This window comes from Anguilla rostrata, chromosome 14, assembly GCF_018555375.3.
Source record: "Anguilla rostrata isolate EN2019 chromosome 14, ASM1855537v3, whole genome shotgun sequence".
NCBI classification, from domain to species: domain Eukaryota; kingdom Metazoa; phylum Chordata; class Actinopteri; order Anguilliformes; family Anguillidae; genus Anguilla; species Anguilla rostrata.
In genome coordinates this window covers 567,816-588,852 of record NC_057946.1, presented here as the reverse complement: position 1 = coordinate 588,852, position 21,037 = coordinate 567,816, and the positions used below count along the sequence as shown (strand labels likewise).

Genomic DNA, 21,037 nt, shown 5'->3' with positions numbered 1-21,037 from the left:
CCATACCTGCGTCAGAAACCCAAACCTGCATCGGGAACCCAAACCTGCATCAGGAACCCATACCTGCATCAGGAACCCAAACCCACGACAGGAGCCAAAACCTGTGTCAGAAACCCAAACCTGCGTCAGGAACCCATACCTGCGTCAGAAACCCAAACCCTCATCGGGAACCCAAACCCGCGTCAGGAACCCATACCTGCATCAGGAACTCATACCTGCATCAGGAACCCAAACCTGCATCAGGAACCCAAACCCGCGACAGGAACCTAAACCTGCGTCAGGAGCCCATATGCGTGACAGGAACCCGAACCTGCATCAGGAACCCATACCTGCATCAGGAACCCAAACCTGCATCAGGAGCCCATACCCGCATCAGGAGCCCAAACCCGCGTCAGAAACCCAAACCTGCGTCAGGAACCCAAACCTGCGTCAGGAGCCCAAACCTGCGTCAGGAGCCCATACCCGTGTCAGGAGCCCAAACCCGCATCAGGAGCCCAAACCCGCATCGGGAGCCCATACCTGCATCAGGACGTTTTTCAGACCATTACCACCAGGATTCAAATATTAGATTCTTCTCTTTCCAAGGATGAACAAATCTTAAATCTGGACTTGATAATGCCTTGTAAAATGCTTCCAGCAGTTATCATTTTGGTGAAAAGAAAATGACAACAGAATTTACAGGTATGGCTAAAATCTCTAACTAAAATCCAAGGGTCCAATTGCAGATCTGAATGAACTTCAAAAAAAATGGACAAATTATAATCCTGGTGGGAAGATTTTTTTTTACGTTTCAGTAATTACAGGAATCCATTATAGGTACCATTTAAATGTAAGTACAACTGCCATAATTATATATTACCATGATTGGATTACACCTGCAAACCGTTATTTAATGATTTAAAACAGTAATCAGCAAGCTATTCTTGTTTTTTCTTCTCTTGTTCAAGGGACTGTTAAGTGGAAAGCAGTAGAAATGTATACTCTGAGAAGCTCACTGCCAAAAAAACACTTGAGTTTCACACAGTGTTTCACACACTGACCTTCTCTCATTATAACTTGAACATAAAGACTGAACATCATTAAAAGGGATAAATACCCAACTTCTGGTGCACCTCACAAATCTACCTTTCGGAGAGTGTTTCTTTTGATGTATAATAGACCTGCTAGCCAGCTAAATTACCTCACAATCTATTTTTGTTGTTGCATAGCGACAGCTCTGTATCTGCCTACACAAACAAAACAGAACTAAAGTGAAAATTCCTGTGTGTCCACAGGAGGTGTCTGCAATAACACTCCAGTATGCTATGGTAGCTCTAGGTGGCATCATCTCCATAGCAAAAAATCTCAAATTGCCGTTCTCAGAAAATTACTGTCCTGATTAAAGGTTTATTGACATTCTGTACTCTGTGTAGAGTTATAGATTCGAACTTCATGCGGTTGATGAATTGTATCTGGTCTTTAAGGGTGGTGTCCTGTTTTCTCACAAGTTTTCGTACGATCACATTTCAGAATGCAAAGGTGTCAGTTCACGCGTAAGATCCATGATCACTTCTCTCCAGAGTTTCCCAGGATACACCTGGAAAATATGAGAGCTCCGCATTCCACAGCTGCTCCGTGATCTCCCTTAACAGCGCCAAAACTGGCATGAGCCAAAGGTTCCCGTTCTGTCCCACACAGAATGTGTCTCTGACTCCTGTCCCACATTAAGCGTGTCTCTGACTCCTGTCCCACATTAAGCGCGTCTCTGACTCCTGTCCCACACAGAGCGCATCTCTGACTCCTGTTCCACAGAGAGCGCATCTCTGACTCCTGTCCCACAGAGAGCGCGTCTCTGACTCCTGTCCCACACAGAGTGCGTCTCTGACTCCTGTCCCACAGAGAGCGCGTCTCTGACTCCTGCCCCACACAGAGTGCGTCTCTGACTCCTGTCCCACAGAGAGCGCATCTCTGACTCCTGTTCCACAGAGAGCGCATCTCTGACTCCTGTCCCACAGAGAGCGCGTCTCTGACTCCTGTCCCACATTAAGCGCGTCTCTGACTCCTGTCCCACACAGAGTGCGTCTCTGACTCCTGTCCCACACAGAGCGCGTCTCTGACTCCTGTCCCACACAGAGCGCGTCTCTGACTCCTGTCCCACATTAAGCGCGTCTCTGACTCCTGTCCCACACAGAGCGCGTCTCTGACTCCTGTCCCACATTAAGCGCGCCTCTGACTCCTGTCCCACACAGAGCGCGCCTCTGACTCCTGTCCCACACAGAGCGCATCTCTGACTCCTGTCCCACATTAAGCACGTCTCTGACTCCTGTCCCACATTAAGCGCGTCTCTGACTCCTGTCCCAAAACAGAGCGCGTCTCTGACTCCTGTCCCACATTGCGCGCTCTGACTCCTGTCCCACACAGAGCGCGTCTCCGACTCCTGTCCCACATTAAGCACGTCTCTGACTCCTGTCCCACAGAGAGCGCGTCTCTGACTCCTGTTCCACATTAAGTGCGTCTCTGACTCCTGTCCCACACAGAGCGCGTCTCTGACTCCTGTCCCACACAGAGCGCGTCTCTGACTCCTGTCCCATACACAGCGCTTCTCGGGCTCCAGCACAGTCTGCTAAGCGTTTGTCGCGACATGGAGCCCGAGGGCCAGGCGGGCGCGGTGGAAATGTACTGCGCGTGTTCCTGCACAGGGCCCCAGACTGGACCGTGTTTAATAAACCCCACATCACAGGAAGGTGCCTCCTCTCTCAAATATTTACTTAAGGGCTGATATACAGGAGCTATTTATAAAACTGGGAATCAGAAGAGCTGCACGGCTATATCAGTGCCAGATATGTCAAAGTATGCACAGCATCTGGATTTTGTATACAGCTTGATTTTGACGTCAGTTTGATTAATTAATGATGAATGTGACTGTGATAGGCTGATCAAAGCTGTATACACAAACTTCAGCGTGTATGAGTGAGTGTGAGAGAGAGAGAGTGAGAGTGAGAGAGAGAGAGAGAGAGGTGTTTGGACACTGGCTATGAAGTTATCTAACCTGTTAACCTGCATCAGTCCTCATAGGAAGGTTAAAATGGGTCATGTTACCTGCACTGGCACCTCCTCTCCTCTGTGATGTAATACCTGTGCAATTATTGACACTCTAGCACATCATGAATAGCCAGTACAATATAACAAATCTGTATTTCAAAACCACAGTTACATTTGCCACAAAAAAATAGTTGCTGTGAAGTTAGTGTGCTTCTTAGGTTTATAACCTATTATCAAAGTATCATATTTAAAACCAACTGTAAGGAAAACCAAAATAGTCACTCACTTCCAATTTGGATAAATGTGGACAAATGCTGGGCTGGTGAATACAAAATAAATATTTATACATTTTTAAAGTGTCTACTTATCTCAAATGAAAATGATGCATGGCTTATATACATCCATATTTGCAAGACAAATAATCTTAAAAGCAATTCAATTCAGTATTTTCAAAAAATATTTAATTCTTCAGATGAGTGCCCCCAGATGGAACCCAGGAGATCCTCACCATGGCAACAGTGTAACATGCACGCATCACATGCTCAGTCCCAGGAAGGCCCTGGATTCCTGGCGTTCTTTGATCTCTGACACAAGGCCAAGGCAAACTATTTATGGCTCGGGCTATACACGCAGATCTCAGCGGCCCGTCGCACGGCCCAGTTTCTGTTGGCAGGAGCGCCGCCCGGGGCCTCTCAAATCTACAGGGCAATAAAAACTAACAAACGGTGGGATTTCAAAGTTTCAGTTATCAGCGGTGTTTACAGTTGATCAGAGGTTCCGTCAGGGGCCCCGCCCAGCACGGGCTCAGTTCTGCTTCTAAACAAAGAGCCATTCGCTGGCAGGAAGGCTATTATTCTCAGAAACAAGATCTTGGTAGGTGAAATTTTATCTGTACACCTTTGTTTGGACTTTAAGAAGCTATCAGCAGGTATGGGCGTGTGGAATCTGGAAAGGCCCCGTTCATTCAGCAAAAGCCTTTCAACTGCAGCCTGACAAAGGGAACAAAAGCATATTTTACAAGCTTTCAATTTCATGAGTAAAGTGTTTTACCTAAATATGTGAAACGTATCGAATTTCAAGTTCCGCCATGTTTTGGTGACAAGACATGGTTCATAGGCACCTTCTGAAAACTGGCATGAAAACAAATGTAATTTGGCTGTAAGACCTCCAGTGATTAAATATATACACGTTCATCTCCAAGTCGCGTGTGGATGTGGACGTCCCTTTAAACTGCCTGTCATTCCGCAGCATGCTGCCGGCACCAGAGAGAGAGGGGTTATTAGCGCATGGAACCTAGCGCGGCCATGAGAGGCCTTCGGTGAACGTGCGCCATGGCGCCCCGCCCTGCTGTACGCATACTGCACCTTCACGAGACACCCCAAGACGGCTGCCAACGTTGCCTACGCCTAGACCCAGCCCCGCCAACAAGTACTGCGTCTGTACTTATTTTGCAGAACTCCTTAGCTGGGACATCTGCCTTTGGTTGTACTCCACACCTGCGAAGCTCAAATCCAGCCCTGTACTGCTGCTGGTTCTCCTTCTTCCCCTATAATCAGGACTGATTTAAAGCTGGGACACCAGGTGATTTCAATCGCTGGCCAATCAGTGGCATTAATCAATCAATTATCAGGTAGAAGGGGGCCTCTAGTGGCGCAGCCTGTAGAGCGCTAACCGCATGCTCAATGCGAGCCACGACGTCGGCGGTTCGAAACCGATCGCCAATCTTTGTTGCACGTCTCTCCCTCTCTCTCCTCCTAATTCTTCCTGTCTCTTTCCTATCAAATAAAGCTGAAAAAGCCCTAAAAAAAATAAATAATTGTCAGGTAGAAAAGAAAACCAGCAGCATTGCTGGCCTTGAGGGCCAGCTGTGAGTAACCCTGCTCTGTACATTACCTGTAGTGTGTAACGGTACACCTTCAGGTAAAGAGCCTCTTAGCTCTTAGTACAGTTGACTGGTACGGAAATGAAACACACACTGCATTTGAATCTAAAAGATTGCCAATATATTGCAATGAGAGAATTTACAAAGTTTCCACATTTATATAAATATAATAAAATGTTTCATAAAGTCCACATATTTACTGTATGTTGTAGCATGTTTTATTTCTGTACGGATTCAACAAAAAACCACCTGCTACCATACCCCACTCGAAGGCCCTTTCGTTTTTTTGTCTTGTGCATCTACCTCTGAATGGCACACAAACACACCCCATGCCCCAGTGACCCCGAGGCTTAGAACCCCTCTTCCACCAGCCTGCTGCCCATCATCTACACTGAAGTGCATTTTTAGTTAAATCCAGAAGGGTCCATGGTGTCCAACTAGGGCAGCCATGGAAAGTGTAGGTGCCCATGATGTTTTGTACACTAATACACTGCTGCTTTACTTGTACGTAATCAAAATGCCATTCTCCAGTGAGCGATCCAATGCCCCATTCCTGGCCTGAACTGATGAGCTCATGCAATGACTCACGCAGAGAGCAGGATGTAGACCAATGAGCTGAATATCATATTGCCAAAGCACATTTTTAAAATGCCTCCAAGATTCAATGAGCTCGGAATGAACAGAGCACAGTAACTTCATTTTTCCTAGGAGGAGCTGAAGAGACAATTGATCTAAGTGTCCCAAGAGGGAAATGTTTACAGCTGCCTGAAATGCAATCCGAGAAATATTTATAGCCTACAGAGCACTCTGAGAAATGCCTATGACCTGCAAGCCATTCTGGAAATCATGTCAGTTTTGGTAGAAAGCACCACATACATTGTATATCAGTGTATAACTTGTTCCTGGAGATCTGCCATCCTGTATGTTTTTGTTTCAGTCATAATTTGGCACACCTGACTTTGCTAATTAGCAGCTCAGTGAGACCCGTAGCTGTGGAATAGGGTGTGCTTTATTAGGGTTAGTATGAAAACCTACAGGATTGTAGATCTCAAGGAACAGGGTTGAGAAGCAGAGCTGCATATGATAGTGTCTTCCCATTCAACACAGCAAAAAGCACTGCTGTAATGTACCAAGTAAAAAAAGAACAATTTGGCCTTTCGTATTGGTAAATATTACAGATGCACCACCGAGCCCTTCCATTACTTTGGCTGTTTTAAACATCAAAACTCTGCTGCATAGTTCAATTACAGCATTTAAGTAACTTAACTCAAAAAGAGTTTTCAGTCTCCTGGCTAGCCTATTTGCAAAAGTGCCGAAGCACTTCAATCTCCTTGGGAGGGGAATACTTAAATGGATTCATTTAAATGTTGAAAACTAAATTAACTGACAAAAGCTGTAAAGTAATCAGACAGAAAGGGTTCAGCAGATAATTTGTGAATAATTGAGTTCTGAAGCACTTGTACGAGGCATCTGAACATTGAGCGATAGGATCCGTTTATTGCTTCCATGGAACATACCCAGCTATACAGCCTCAGTCACCTGCACGCTGACAGGTAACAGAAAGCCACAAGGCCAAAGCAGGACAGCTGTGCGTGTGCCTGCACAGAAACAAGGACCCCAGGGTGTGACATCACAACCCCCCCTTTGTGCTTCCCGTAAAATTCACACTAAAAACGTCTTTGCATTCTTCACCAGAAATGTCACTGTTAGTTTTCTTTTTTAAAGGGATGATTCGGGCCCAGGCCCATGGGTGTGATAAAGGATATTATACAGAGAAGTTTCCATGGCCTGTCACCTTTACCTGGGCTAGTTTATGGGCATCAATGACAATCAGAGAGGAGCAGCTTGAGGTGCATTTAATGCCACAAACCACAAACCTGCTGACACTGTGAAGCTGGCTGCTCATGAGAAACTTCTGTAAGTATCTAAAATGTCCTTCATCATACAAAACAAACTGTCTGGGCCAATCAACAGCAGACACTAAAACTGAAATATCAACAAACAAAAAAACTCCAGAAAGTAGACTATCCCTTTAATAGTTACCTTTTCCATCCAAACAGCCAAGCATTCTGGCTTGTATGGAAAAGTACAGAATCGCTCCATACCCTGCTGTTGTGATGGAGGCAGAGACAGCCATTTTAATCAGCAACTACATCCCACAGACACAATTATGCAGTCTGTAACTCACTGCTGAAATGATCTCTTTAATCTCTTTAATGAAGCTGATATTGGGTGAGAGTATATTAATCTGTTGCCAGGAAATAGAGTAAGCCCAGCGTATCTTAGAAAAGGGAAATATAGATGACCTGGGGGGTGGGGTGGGGGGTGGGGGGGGGGTGAAATATTCTCATTCCATGTTTCAAGCGTTCCCAAATATCCTGGGTCCCACGGACCGCTGATGAGCTAATTAATTCCCTGTGACCCACCCCTAGTTAAAATGTAGCCTAACTTGTGTTCAAATATGAAATGAATGCTATTAACAGACATTAAATCAGTCGTTAACACAATGCATGCAAAAGGTGTAGAGTGTTGTTCGGCTGTGGGTGTAACTGGAATGTATTTTTAACCCCAAGCTCACATCCTCTTATGCTCCCTCCCAATAACCTGCACAGGCCCGGAGCGCAGTTTGGGAACCACCGATTCAGAAGGATCTTTTTCAAGAATGTTTTTCTTTTTTGTGATGACTTGATTTGCTTCTTTCATGGCATAGTTACCGTAAAAGACACTATCAGTACCAGTGAATCAGTATCAGTACCATTTATTTACAATAAGCTTGAGCATTTACCTTGATAAGTCACTGGATGCACAGATTTTGAAGACGACCTTAAAGGCTCACGGCAGTTTAACTCCGTACTTCACCATCCTATAAAAAGTCACAGCTTCATAAACCAGCGCGCGTTTCCTTCACAAACGTCGCCTGCCACTGCAGGCCGTGGAATGTCTGTAATAAATTAGGAGCGGGGGTAAAAGGGTCAGCACTGTCCTGCAGCGGGGCGAGCCTGCTCTCTCTGGAGCCTTGTCTGCGAGCCTTCTCTCTCTGGAGCCTCTCTGGAGCCTTGTCTGTGAGCCTTCACACTGAGAAATCCACAGTTCAGATCGCCCACACCACCAGGCAAGCGTCGCGGAGTGATGATGTCACTCACCTCTCCAAAGTGCTCTGTGCGAAAGCTAACTGCTGTGAAAAGCAGGTTTAGTTTGTTTTGTTTTTTCAGTCTTTCTGCCGAGTCGTGGGCATGGTGGGGGGGCGGGGGTTCATGGGGGGTGGGGGTGTGGGGGGTAGCAGGCAGGGGAAGCTCTGTGTACGCAGGGCGATCGAAGCTGACAAAATGGGGTGTTCGGTCATAGGCAGGCCCACGATGATGACCAGCAGTGAGCAGCTCCCATGATGCACCTCACTGAAACACAGAACAAGCAGGCGACGGATGAACCTTTCACTTCAGCAGGAAAGACCACCACTTCATCACCAACCTCTCACACGGATAAGACAAACTAACACTGCTAAACATCTTCTGTTGAACACATTCAAACTGACACTGCTAAATGGACACATTTGGGGCCTGCTTGTAAAGCTGGGTTTAATGGACACATTTGGGGCCTGCTTGTAAAGCTGGGTTTAATGGACACATCTGGGGCCTGCTTGTAAAGCTGGGTTTAATGGACACATCTGGGGCCTGCTTGTAAAGCTGGGTTTAATGGACACATCTGGGGCCTGCTTGTAAAGCTGGGTTTAATGGACACATCTGGGGCCTGCTTGTAAAGCTGGGTTTAATGGACACATTTGGGGCCTGCTTGTAAAGCTGGGTTTAATGGACACATCTGGGGCCTGCTTGTAAAGCTCGGTTTAATGGACATATTTGGGGCCTGCTTGTACAGCTGGGTATAATGGACACTTTTCGGGCCTGCTTGTAAAGCTTGGTTTAATGGACACATCTGGGGCCTACTTGTACAGCTGGGTTTAATGGACACATCTGGGGCCTACTTGTAAAGCTGGGTTTAATGGACACATCTGGGGCCTGCTTGTAAAGCTCGGTTTAATGGACATATTTGGGGCCTGTTTGTAAAGCTGGGTTTAATGGACACATCTGGGGCCTGCTTGTAAAGCTCGGTTTAATGGACATATCTGGGGCCTGCTTGTAAAGCTGGGTTTAATGGACACATCTGGGGCCTGCTTGTAAAGCTCGGTTTAATGGACACATCTGGGGCCTACTTGTACAGCTGGGTTTAATGGACACATCTGGGGCCTACTTGTAAAGCTGGGTTTAATGGACACATCTGGGGCCTGCTTGTAAAGCTCGGTTTAATGGACATATTTGGGGCCTGCTTGTAAAGCTGGGTTTAATGGACACATCTGGGGCCTGCTTGTAAAGCTCGGTTTAATGGACATATCTGGGGCCTGCTTGTAAAGCTGGGTTTAATGGACACATCTGGGGCCTGCTTGTAAAGCTCGGTTTAATGGACACATCTGGGGCCTACTTGTACAGCTGGGTTTAATGGACACATCTGGGGCCTACTTGTAAAGCTGGGTTTAATGGACACATCTGGGGCCTGTCGGTCAGCTCACAGGTGCCATAACCTCAGCTGACCCTCCTGTACCCTTTGATCTTGATTAGTGGTTTAAGCCGATCGTGCCCAGACTCTGTTTAAATGTCTGTCTGTCTGTGAAGTGGAACCCCGCCCCCCCCCAGCCGCACGGTGCCAGGGTCCAGCCAGGCTATATAGGGAGTGGAAACAGGGCTGCAAGCCTGCGGGGCAGAGGCCTAATTTATCTGTGCTGATTTACAGCGGCTTCGCGTGGCTTTGCTGCTCTGTTTCACAGACAGGAGAGAGACGGAGAGATCGCCCAGACCCTCAAACCCCCGCTAACCCGCCTCTGATCAAAGGGAGCTGCAGCATGGGGCCGACCCCGCCCCCCCACCGCCCCCGCCCCCCCCCGTTACACATCAAAGGGCCGAGCTCTCACAAACTCCAGCGCTCTGATGATGAAACAGGAGGGTCAAAGGTCACATGGTTAAGTCATGCTGTATTAACACAGTATGTACTGTAGGTACCTGATCACACAGTATGTACTGTAGGTACCTGATCACACAGTATGTACTGTAGGTACCTGATCACACAGTATGTACTGTACATACCTGATCACACAGTATGTACTGTAGGTACCTGATCACACAGTATGTACTGTAGGTACCTGATCACACAGTATGTACTGTACATACCTGATCACACAGTATGTACTGAACATACCTGATCACACAGTATGTACTGTAGGTACCTGATCACACAGTATGTACTGTACATACCTGATCACACAGTATGTACTGTAGGTACCTGATCGCACAGTATGTACTGTACATACCTGATCACACAGTATGCACTGTAGGTACCTGATCACACAGTATGTACTGTAGGTACCTGATCGCACAGTATGTACTGTACATACCTGATCACACAGTATGCACTGTAGGTACCTGATCACACAGTATGTACTGTACATACCTGATCACACAGTATGTACTGTAGGTACCTGATCACACAGTATGTACTGTACATACCTGATCACACAGTATGTACTGTACATACCTGATCACACAGTATGTACTGTACATACCTGATCACACAGTATGCACTGTAGGTACCTGATCACACAGTATGTACTGTACATACCTGATCACACAGTATGTACTGTAGGTACCTGATCACATTGTACATACCTGGTCACACCGCGTTTGTTTCTGAAGTTTCAACGGTGGCTGGTAGACTCTCTCTGGCTTCTCTCGTGCTGCTCATCATGTTCAGTTTTTCCTCCATTTTTTCATCCTTTCTTTTCTTCCTTCTGCACAGGTTTTTCCGACTGGAAAGAAAAACAGGCGACAGTGTTCCAGTAGTGCTCTAACAGTGTTCCAGTAGTGCTCTAACAGTGTTCTAGCAGTGCTTTCACAGTGTTTTAGCAGTGCTTTCACAGTGTTCCAGTAGTGCTCTAACAGTGTTCTAGCAGTGCTTTCACAAAAAAAGTTGCAAATGGCTCAACACTGATTTTTGTACTTACTGCGCACAGATGAAAATGAAGACTATTAAGAATATGAGAAAGACCAGCGTTGCAATCACACAGGCGATGATGATCTGCTTCTGGTCTCCCACTTGTGTGTCAAAATCTATATATTCACATCTGGATCCAGTGTATCCCCTTGGACATCTGCAAAAAAGACAAAAATGTTGGGCAATAACCTCTGGGTACAGTTCAGATCAGATAAGCGTGTCACACACTCACAAGCACGATTCTGCAGTGTAAATCTTTATCAATCTCACATGCATGATTCTGCAGTATAAATCTATTACACTCACATGCATGATTCTGCAGTATACATCTATAACACTAACATGCATGATCCTGCAGTGTAAATCATGCACACTCACATGCATGATTCTGCAGTGTAAATCATGCACACTCGCATGCATGATTATGCAGTGTAAATCATGCACACTCGCATGCATGATTATGCAGTGTAAATCATGCACACTCGCATGCATGATTATGCAGTGTAAATCTATATCACTCACATGCATGATTCTGCAGTGTAAATCTATATCACACTCACATGTATGATCCTGCAGTGTAAATCATGCACACTCACATGCATGATTCTGCAGTGTAAATCATGCACACTCGCATGCATGATTATGCAGTGTAAATCATGCACACTCGCATGCATGATTATGCAGTGTAAATCTATATCACTCACATGCATGATTCTGCAGTGTAAATCTATATCACACTCACATGTATGATTCCGCAGTGTAAATCTGTATTACACTCACATGCATGATTCCGCAGTGTAAATCTGTATTACACTCACATGCATGATTCTGCAGTGTAAATCTGCAGCACACTCACATGCATGATTCTGCAGTGTAAATCTGTAGCACACTCACATGCATGATTCTGCAGTGCAAATATATATCACACTCACATGTATGATTCTACAGTGTAAATCTATATAACACTCACATGCATGATTCTGCAGTGTAAATCTATATAACACTCACATGCATGATTCTGCAGTGTAAATCATGCACACACACATGCATGATTCTGCAGTGTAAATCTGCAGCACACTCACATGCATGATTCTGCAGTGTAAATCTGCAGCACAATCACATGCATGATTCTGCAGTGTAAATCTGCAGCACACTCACATGCAGGAAGGAGTATTCTGTTCCTTGACGAAGCGGCACTTCCCGTGGATGCAGTAGTGTCTGTAATCCTTCGGACACTTTGTGAAGTGACCGCTCCACTTGGCGGTCTCTACTGTTTCTTTCCCAGAAAAAAAACAACAACAGAGTACTATAAGCATAACCTGGTCAGGCTCAGAGTACTATAAGCATAACCTGGTCAGGCTCAGAGTACTATAAGCATAACCTAGTCAGGCTCAGAGTACTATAAGTATAACCTAGTCAGGCTCAGAGTACTATAAGCATAACCTGGTCAGGCTCAGAGTACTATAAGCATAACCTGGTCAGGCTCAGAGTACTATAAGCATAACCTGGTCAGGCTCAGAGTACTATCAGCATAACCTGGTCAGGCTCAGAGTACCATAAGCATAACCTGGTCAGGCTCAGAGTACCATAAGCATAACCTGGTCAGGCTCAGAGTACTATAAGCATAACCTGGTCAGGCTCAGAGTACTATAAGCATAACCTGGTCAGGCTCAGAGTACTATAAGCATAACCTGGTCAGACTCAGAGTTTACAAACTGGTGAGGCTACTGCACTCCAGAGACCATTGAATTGCATGGAAGTATCCTGGGTATTCATATTATATTACAATACTGATTAGTCCTGCAAGAGAAATGCTTAATAAAAACATGTAAACAACTGCAACAAATAGTACTGCCATAAGAAATGTTTATTGAAAAGATGAACAAAGTTACCATTCTCTGATGAGACCTGTCATTACCGAAGGTCAACAACTCAGGCAAGTCCTGCATGAGCAAGTCCAAAGGGGCTTTTGTGGGTAAAATGTTCAGTCCCAATTAATTTAATAGCAGTGAAGCCAGCAGGAAGGCTTTTGAAAAGACTGCTACCACATACCACCTCTTATCACACACGTCCTGAAAAACGTGCTTGTCTCTCACATTGAAAAAATCCTCCTCGACTTCCTGCTGGATTTTCCCATGCCTTCGTCTGGTAAAATGCTACTTTCAGAAAGTAAGAGAGTGATGATAGGCCGGACACTGCTGAGACTCCCACTCTCTGTCTAGACAGAACGGAGTTTGCAAGTTTAAAACTCTGCGGTTGCCCTGGTCGGCACAAGGCAGCCAGAGACGCCTGGCAGGTAGAGAGGAGGCTTCTGGAACTTTCTGTCATGCTGACCCAGCACTCTGATCACTGGGCCTTTGAGTTTAACAGCCGACGGTCAAAATCCTGCTATTCTCACTCGAGTTAGAGCCATCCAGTGCCTGCTACCAGACTAGCATCAAGACATTGTTTATGTCCCGCATAAATAAAAGAAATATTTTTTTCTCACCACAGCACTTGTGTGTACAAACATTTTTTCATATATTTATTTAAATTTGACAAATATTAATTAGGGGATGTGCACTGCAATAATAATAAATCCACCTCAATACATAACAAAAATAAATAAATTCTGTGAGCTCAACAGCCCCTAAAATTTTTGTTTACAGTTTCAAACAAAATTTTTTCTAGAGGTTTGCAACTAGCAGTCTAGCCTCTGTAGTTTAAGTCTTCTGAGAACAGTAGTCTCTGACACATTCACGCCTGCCTCCTGAAGAGTGTTTCTGATCTGTCGGGCAGGTCTAGGGGGTTTATCTTCATCATGCTTTCCTGTACCATCATGAGGCTTAGATGCTGTGAAGCAAGGTGAACCCAAGTGCACAGGAAGACTCCAGACGGGGGAAAAGTGAACCAGAAAACTTTCATAAAGAAAAAAAACTAAATAACAAACAGGAAGGAACAGGAGGGACTAACACTGGGACACAGAAGAAAGCCAACAAACACAGGAGAAAATAACCCGGGAGACGCAAAATACAGAAGCAAGAAACAAGGCTGAGGATTCTTAAGGAAGCAACGAAAACCAAGCAAAGAAAGAGCAAACACAGCAAACTTAAATACAGAGCAAAATCAGGTGGGACTAATGACTAACGACAAACAGGTGAGGAAAACGAATCAACCAATAAAACAATAATGGAACAAGTAACAAGGGAACAACCTAAACAACCAGACGCACGTGTGACAGGTAAGGAAGGACCCACGGAAGCTAAGCAGGGGAGAAATGGGCAGGCCCAGGATGGGAGGCCAGCGGTACTCTGGCCTCTGGGTGCCCTGACAGGGACGGGGAAATAAGAAATGTGCTGCATTAAATAGTTCATTAACAGTACTAACCCATTCTGCACATATACTGCATCAGCAATGTAGCAATGTACACTGCCGCTACACCATATCTTGATGGGGTCCTGTAATTATCTGTGTGTGGCAACAGCTACGCTACAGTGAGCATAATTAAAGTATAGTGTGTCAGACCAGTCAAAGACCTCTCCCTCAGTGTCCGTGGTCTAAAGAGATTCACGGTTGAGGAGCTCCAGACGGATTGCCTTTGAAGTCGCAGCCTCGCAGAGAGTCGCAGGAGCCTGACCCATCCCCATCGTGCACAGAGAGAGGATCTCCGTTTCCACGGAGACGCTTTACGGCGGTTGAATTTAATATCTGCGAAGGCGCGGAGACCTGGGCCGCGCGAGGCGCTGTAAACGGCAGCTCCACGTCACCGGCAGGCCGCCCTTTAAATGACCCCGAACGCGCGAGCGTGTGCGCGAGTCATGCAGTGGGGGGGGGGGGGGGGGAGAGAGGATGGCAGTGACTGGCAGCCAGCAAGCGCTAACCCTAGCCCTAACACGAGCAGGAAACAGCACAAATACACCTCAACCCTAACCCTAACACGAGAAGGAAACAGCACAAATACACCTTAACCCTAACCCTAACACGAGCAGGAAACAGCACAAACACACCTCAACCCTAACCCTAACCCTAACGCGAGCAGGAAACGTCACAAACACACCTCAACCCTAACCCTAACCCTAATGCGAGCAGGAAACAGCACAAACACACCTCAACCCTAACCCTAACCCTAACGCGAGCAGGAAAACAGCACAAAACACCTCAACCCTACCCTAACCCTAACACGAGCAGGAAACAGCACAAATACACCTCAACCCTAACCCTAGCCCTAACACGAGAAGGAAACAGCACAAATACACCTCAACCCTAACCCTAACCCTAACACGAGCAGGAAACATCATAAATACACCTCAACCCTAACCCTAGCCCTAACACGAGCAGGAAACAGCACAAACACATCTCAACCCTAACCCTAACACGAGCAGGAAACGTCACAAATACACCTCAACCCTAACCCTAACACGAGCAGGAAACGTCACAAATACACCTCAACCCTAACCCTAACCCTAACACGAGCAGGAAACAGCACAAACACACCTCAACCCTAACCCTAACCCTAACACGAGCAGGAAACAGCACAAACACACCTCAACCCTAACCCTAACCCTAACACGAGCAGGAAACAGCACAAACACACCTCAACCCTAACCCTAACCCTAACCCTAACGCGAGCAGGAAACAGCACAAACACACCTCAACCCTAACCCTAACCCTAACACGAGCAGGAAACAGCACAAACACACCTCAACCCTAACCCTAACCCTAACACGAGCAGGAAACATCACAAACACGCCTCACATGGGCACCAATTCCTCTCACCGCTACGCTTCCCTGGACCTCTGGAGCAGTGAAAGATCAAAGGGAGAAACGGGCACCGCCTCCTTACCTGTGCAGTTGCTGCTGTTGCCGTGGGGACCACAGGAGACATTTCTGTTGGCTGGCTGCAGTGTCACATTCCAGTCGGCCAAAGAGCGTTTGCATAGGGCTAAAACTACAGCAGCAAAACAAACAAATCTCCAGTCACACACTGCGCAAATATAAGAGCAGTTCCACACACCTGTCTGATTTGTAAGAGAATGGTCAGGGAAAGCAAAGACTGATTTTAAATTCTAGGCCTAATCAAAACTTGTGCTGCTTGGCCTGCAGTTAAATTGCACAGCCAGGGTGTATCTGGCCAAACAGTCTGGATTATTACACATTTCATTTCCTGCAACAAAAATGGCAACACAAGGAAAGGTCATAAATCAGCTGCATGTGAACTCATTGATGAAATTGAAAGACTCACAGCAACAACCTTTGGATCTGGCAAACTGCATGCTTTTCCCCCAGTGGATTCCCATTAAAAGGGCACTTAAGGGTGGCCCTGAGATATCTCTAATGCAGCACAGCCAGAGCATGCTGGGTAAGGGCAGGATTTCACAGGCAGACACAAGCACATTAAAATGCCCAGTGTTAATTTAACACTGACAGAGCACATATCAGACAGATTGGGACCATATGTACTCTGTAAGATTTCATTTACACATTGAACACTTCACTGTGAAGGGACATTTTCCTGAAAAGCTGGAATTGAAGTTCCAAATAGAAATACAGGTTAAATAACTCAAATTGAGCAAAATAATTTTAATTGTGTTTTGGAGAGCTCTACAAGCTCATAACAAATAATTGTGCAAAGCATTTCCCCAGATGCAAACGAACGAAAAGAACAAAATAAAGTCAAGTCTGGGCTTGAACACCCTGAGGACCTTTGCTTCTACTAAAACCCATCAAGCTGTTCAGCACATTAACCCCTGAGTTCTCTTCTGTATTAACCCCTGAATTCCCTTAATCAATTAACCCCTGAGTTCTCTTAATCAATTAACCCCTGAGTTCTCTTATGTATTAACCCCTGAGTTCTCTTATGTATTAACCCCTGAGTTCTCTTATGTATTAACCCCTGAGTTCTCTTATGTATTAACCCCTGAATTCTCTTATGTATTAACCCCTGAATTCTCTTAATCAATTAACCCCTGAGTTCTCTTTATGTATTAAACCCTGAATTCCCTTTTTTATTAACCCCTGAGTTCTCTTTATGTGTTAACCCTGAGTTCTCTTTATTTATTAACCCCTGATTCTTAATCATTAACCCTGAGTTCTCTTTATGTATTAACCCTGAGTTATCTTTATGTATTAACCCCTGAATTCTCTTAATCAATTAACCCCTGAGTTCTCTTATGTATTAACCCCTGAGTTCTCTTTATGTATTAAACCCTGAATTCCCTTTTTTATTAACCCCTGAGTTCTCTTTATTTATTAACCCCTGAGTTCTTTTCTGTATTAACCCCTGAATTCCCTTAATCAATTAACCCCTGAGTTCTCTTATGTATTAACCCCTGAGTTCTCTTTATGTATTAACCCCTGAATTCTCTTAATCAATTAACCCCTGAGTTCTCTTATGTATTAACCCCTGAGTTCTCTTTATGTATTAAACCCTGAATTCCCTTTTTTATTAACCCCTGAATTCTCTTAATCAATTAACCCCTGGGTTCTGTTTATCTATTAACCCCTGAGATCTGTTATCAATTAACCCGTGATTTCTCTTTATTCATTAGCACCTGGGAAATCAATGTATTTTACATGTCCGATAAGTGAGGTGTTTTAACGGCTGATGCACTTGTGGTTGGTATTCAGAGTGCTGGACATTAAACGAGGGTGCTGGCTATTAAAATTTACACAAATTCATACAAAAATTATACAAATTTCACAGTCCCCACTTTGCCTAACAATATATGTATAATTATTCAATATTCATTTATTTACCACTGTTAGATTACATTCAATGATGGAAGTGTCATCCATGTTTGCAAAAAAGATGTTATATAAAAATCCACTACAATGAATGTATGGGGGGATAAATCAAACAAGATCTCCATGCAGTAGGTGATTGATATTTATTATTTTGAATTTTTCAAATATTTTTCATCTTTACCTTATTAAATTCTAAGAAATCTAAATTTAAAGTGTATTTACGTTTTGTTTTGTTTTTTGGTCACTTTTTAATTTCATACCTGAAAAAATTTAGTTATTTTTTTGCAACAAAAAAAGCGATCTTATACATGAGTAACTCCACGTGTGACAAATAATTCCAAAGTATAATTTTCCATCACTTATTTCTGCCCAGGCTTTCCGGTCTTGCTCACAGTTCTCAAACAGCTTTAAGATGATAATTACACCTTTTAAAGGCCTTCGGTCCCCCTTCCTGAGAATATAGAGAAGTACTTATAGTCTGTCTGTGGAATGTGTGAGAAGAACCTTTACCCTTTTAGAGAGGATCGTTATGTCCTCATAGAACAGGGGTATTCAGTCTTTTCTGATCCAGGGGACCCCCACCCAGACTCAAAGGCATCCAGGGGACCCCCATCATGAGTTAAAATGCTTCTATTTTATATTTTGACACAAATATAAAAATTTTAATATATTTTAACAAATATTTTCTCAAATCTGTTTTAAAGTAGTCTTTGCATATGAAGTCTGGCCAGGGACCCCCTGCAGTACCGTCAATGACCCCCCGGGGCCCCTGTTAAAAACCCAGGTTACAGAATGACAGGATAATTAAGAAAAGTATATTAACAGAACCAGCAATTATTTATACTCAATACGTCTCGCCCTAGCAAACTCGGGTGTTGGCAAAGAGGATTATTGCTATATGCATTTCTGGATTCCAATCCACTTTATGCTCTTAGTTAAAAAATAAAAAATAAAAACTCACGCTCGAAATTATTTAATAATTTGCATGATCTGACATTTTTGCCAGATTTACTTTACAGACTCATTAATGGCAGCTGAAGACTGTTTTGTGAGTCCATAAATGGCACGCGCCACTGTGGTCTAAGACTGAAAGTGCTTTGATGTACTACACAGATAATTAACTTTATTAAGTAACGCAGACGATGTGGAGACAGTGATGAAAACGGACCGCGAGAAACGCACCCGCCAACCCACGTCTTTATCAATTTAAATACTGTACACTGTCCCGGTGAGGGGTGTAGCGCGCATATAAGAAGGCCTTCACGTGGCTCCAGTCCCCAGCCGTCTGAGCGTTACTGCGCAAATGAGACACTGACGCGCTAACTGACACTGACAGGCACGATGGATGCCTATAGGACCAAGTCAACGCTATTATAAGGGCAAATACATCATTAGGATTTAGTACCCCACATACAGATAGCTCAGTCAAAAGGTGATATTTGAGCAGTACATACTTTAACCCGCCGGTGTCTGCATACCCCGGTTCGTTAATATGGCCTCTTATTTAAAAAATAAAAAAACTATAGAATAACGATTAAATTTCACATAACACCAGCTGTGTGTAATAGCATTATCAAGAGGCAAAAGGAAGACATTAAAATGGATCTATTGGTGGAATAAGGCAAATCACTCAATCAATAAGGATAATATTTTCTAAATATATCATGGCATTTATTCATTGTCTTAGGGCGTTTAAAAGCAAATAATTTGCATAAAAACAAATGTGAGAGGCCTACAGGCTACCTTCAAAATGCTTATCTTATATTATTTAACAGTACGCTACGTCATAACAGAAAGTGTAGTGTACTGTAGTGTACAGCTACTGTAGTAATGTAATTCGCGACACTACGGTGAGTACACGCCAGGTTGCAGCCCTGTTAAAACTGAATATACGCGAGTCTGCTGAGCCGAGTCTTTTGAACTGGCGTCGAAAAGTTTCTTTGAAGTATCTCTTCCTATTTAGAGGTCGACTCGTATATAAATTATCCTACGGTTCGTAGCTTCTCTCGCAGTATTAAATTATTAAATTGGTGGATCTTACCTGTAAAGATCGCGATCATTCGGCAAATGTACGCCTTTTCCATCGCGGGTCCCATTCGGGGTTATTTTTGTATCTTATCGGTGGACTTATAGTTTCCAACTACCGCTTGTTCTTTTGCTTTCTGAATTGATGTAGGCTATTGTCAGATTTAAAATCCGCTCCCCGCATACTTAAAACCGTTCCAAAGCGGCATGGATAGATTCCCCGTAGGCTGTTGCTTTATCCACACCGAGGGAAATTATTCTGCTTGATTAGGCTCTTTTAGAGCGCAGTTAAGTTTCCTACGCAACTCGCAGAAAATAAACTTCCCAGTGTCGTCTTCATCCCACACAACTAACCTGTAAACTGATATCTACCGACTGCCAGGAACGCTGCCCTCCTTCGGCTAAAAAGGGTGGTGACTGTCAAACCTGAATCACTCGCCTTGAATGAACGTTATCACATTCCCCGGCTCTGAATGGCGAGGCTCATTACGATAATTTATCTCCATGAATGGCTTCGCTCAGGTCGTTCGGGTAATTCCCCGAACTTTATGAGCGCTTCGTGCTTAAGCTAAGGTCTAAGGCTACATTCATAGGACAATGTGTGCGTATGGAGCCCTCTACGGACGGCTTGCTCTGCGGTGACCTTATACATGTGTAATGCTGCTGCTCGTAACTGCTTACCACTCCCCTCCGGCAGGAGGCTGCAGGACCAAAACCTCACGACACAAGAACAGTTTCTTCCCGACTGCAGCTGGCCTCATCAACAAGGCCCAGGACCCCCACTGACACTCTGTTATCCTGACCCCCACGGACACCAAATAGACTTGGTACTTATTCTTATAACACTTTTCCCCTTGCACTATGTTTATCCTTGCGCTATGTTTATTGTTTATTTTATTTTATTTATGTTTATTGTTATGCATCATCAGACCAAAGCAAATTCCTTGTACGTGAAAACATACGTGGAAAAAAACCTGTTTCTGATTCTGATTCTGATTCTGATTATGTGGGTTATAGCTGGAAAAAAAACACACACATGCAAATGACAGTTGCAATAAAAGCGAGGTGTATAAAAATCACACGTTGTCGGCATGACACCGAGTGGCTGTAAATCACCCAATATATCAAAGGAAGTGTCAGGTATGGTAGCTATTTTAAAAAATCAAAACAAAATCCTACTTATAAAATGACTGTAAAAGCCCTGAAGAGATGCACACTCAATTATAATTTTAACGACACATTGAACTTCTGTAGAACTTAAATTAATGTAAAACGTTTACAGTTTTTTTTATATTATTATTTATTTAAATACTTCTCTCCTTCTTATCTAGTAAAATGACACATACCGAT

General features: G+C 44.3%; 1 protein-coding gene and 1 long non-coding RNA gene across 3 annotated transcripts; both read right to left on the bottom strand.

The window, feature by feature from the left end:
* Positions 1 to 3,232: 3,232 nt before the first annotated feature.
* On the bottom strand, positions 3,233 to 4,458 carry LOC135239427 (uncharacterized). The gene is made up of 2 exons (XR_010325369.1): positions 4,210 to 4,458; positions 3,233 to 4,010 (listed from the first exon to the last, which is right to left on the bottom strand). It is a non-coding gene; the product is annotated as an uncharacterized LOC135239427 (long non-coding RNA).
* A 3,187-nt stretch (positions 4,459 to 7,645) lies between these two features.
* Positions 7,646 to 20,229, bottom strand: btc (betacellulin, epidermal growth factor family member). Of its 2 annotated transcripts, none has more exons than XM_064308294.1 (6): positions 19,704 to 20,229; positions 15,762 to 15,866; positions 12,098 to 12,215; positions 10,950 to 11,096; positions 10,615 to 10,754; positions 7,646 to 8,298 (listed from the first exon to the last, which is right to left on the bottom strand). In XM_064308294.1, exons 1-5 carry the CDS (start codon positions 19,756 to 19,758, stop codon positions 10,619 to 10,621), a joined length of 561 nt encoding a protein of 186 aa, XP_064164364.1. In that variant the 5' UTR covers positions 19,759 to 20,229; the 3' UTR covers positions 7,646 to 8,298; positions 10,615 to 10,618. The 2 variants fall into 2 exon arrangements, with proteins under 2 accessions (XP_064164364.1, XP_064164363.1); XM_064308293.1 differs by lacking the exon at positions 19,704 to 20,229 and adding an exon at positions 16,161 to 16,676.
* Between the last annotated feature and the right edge of the window lie 808 nt (positions 20,230 to 21,037).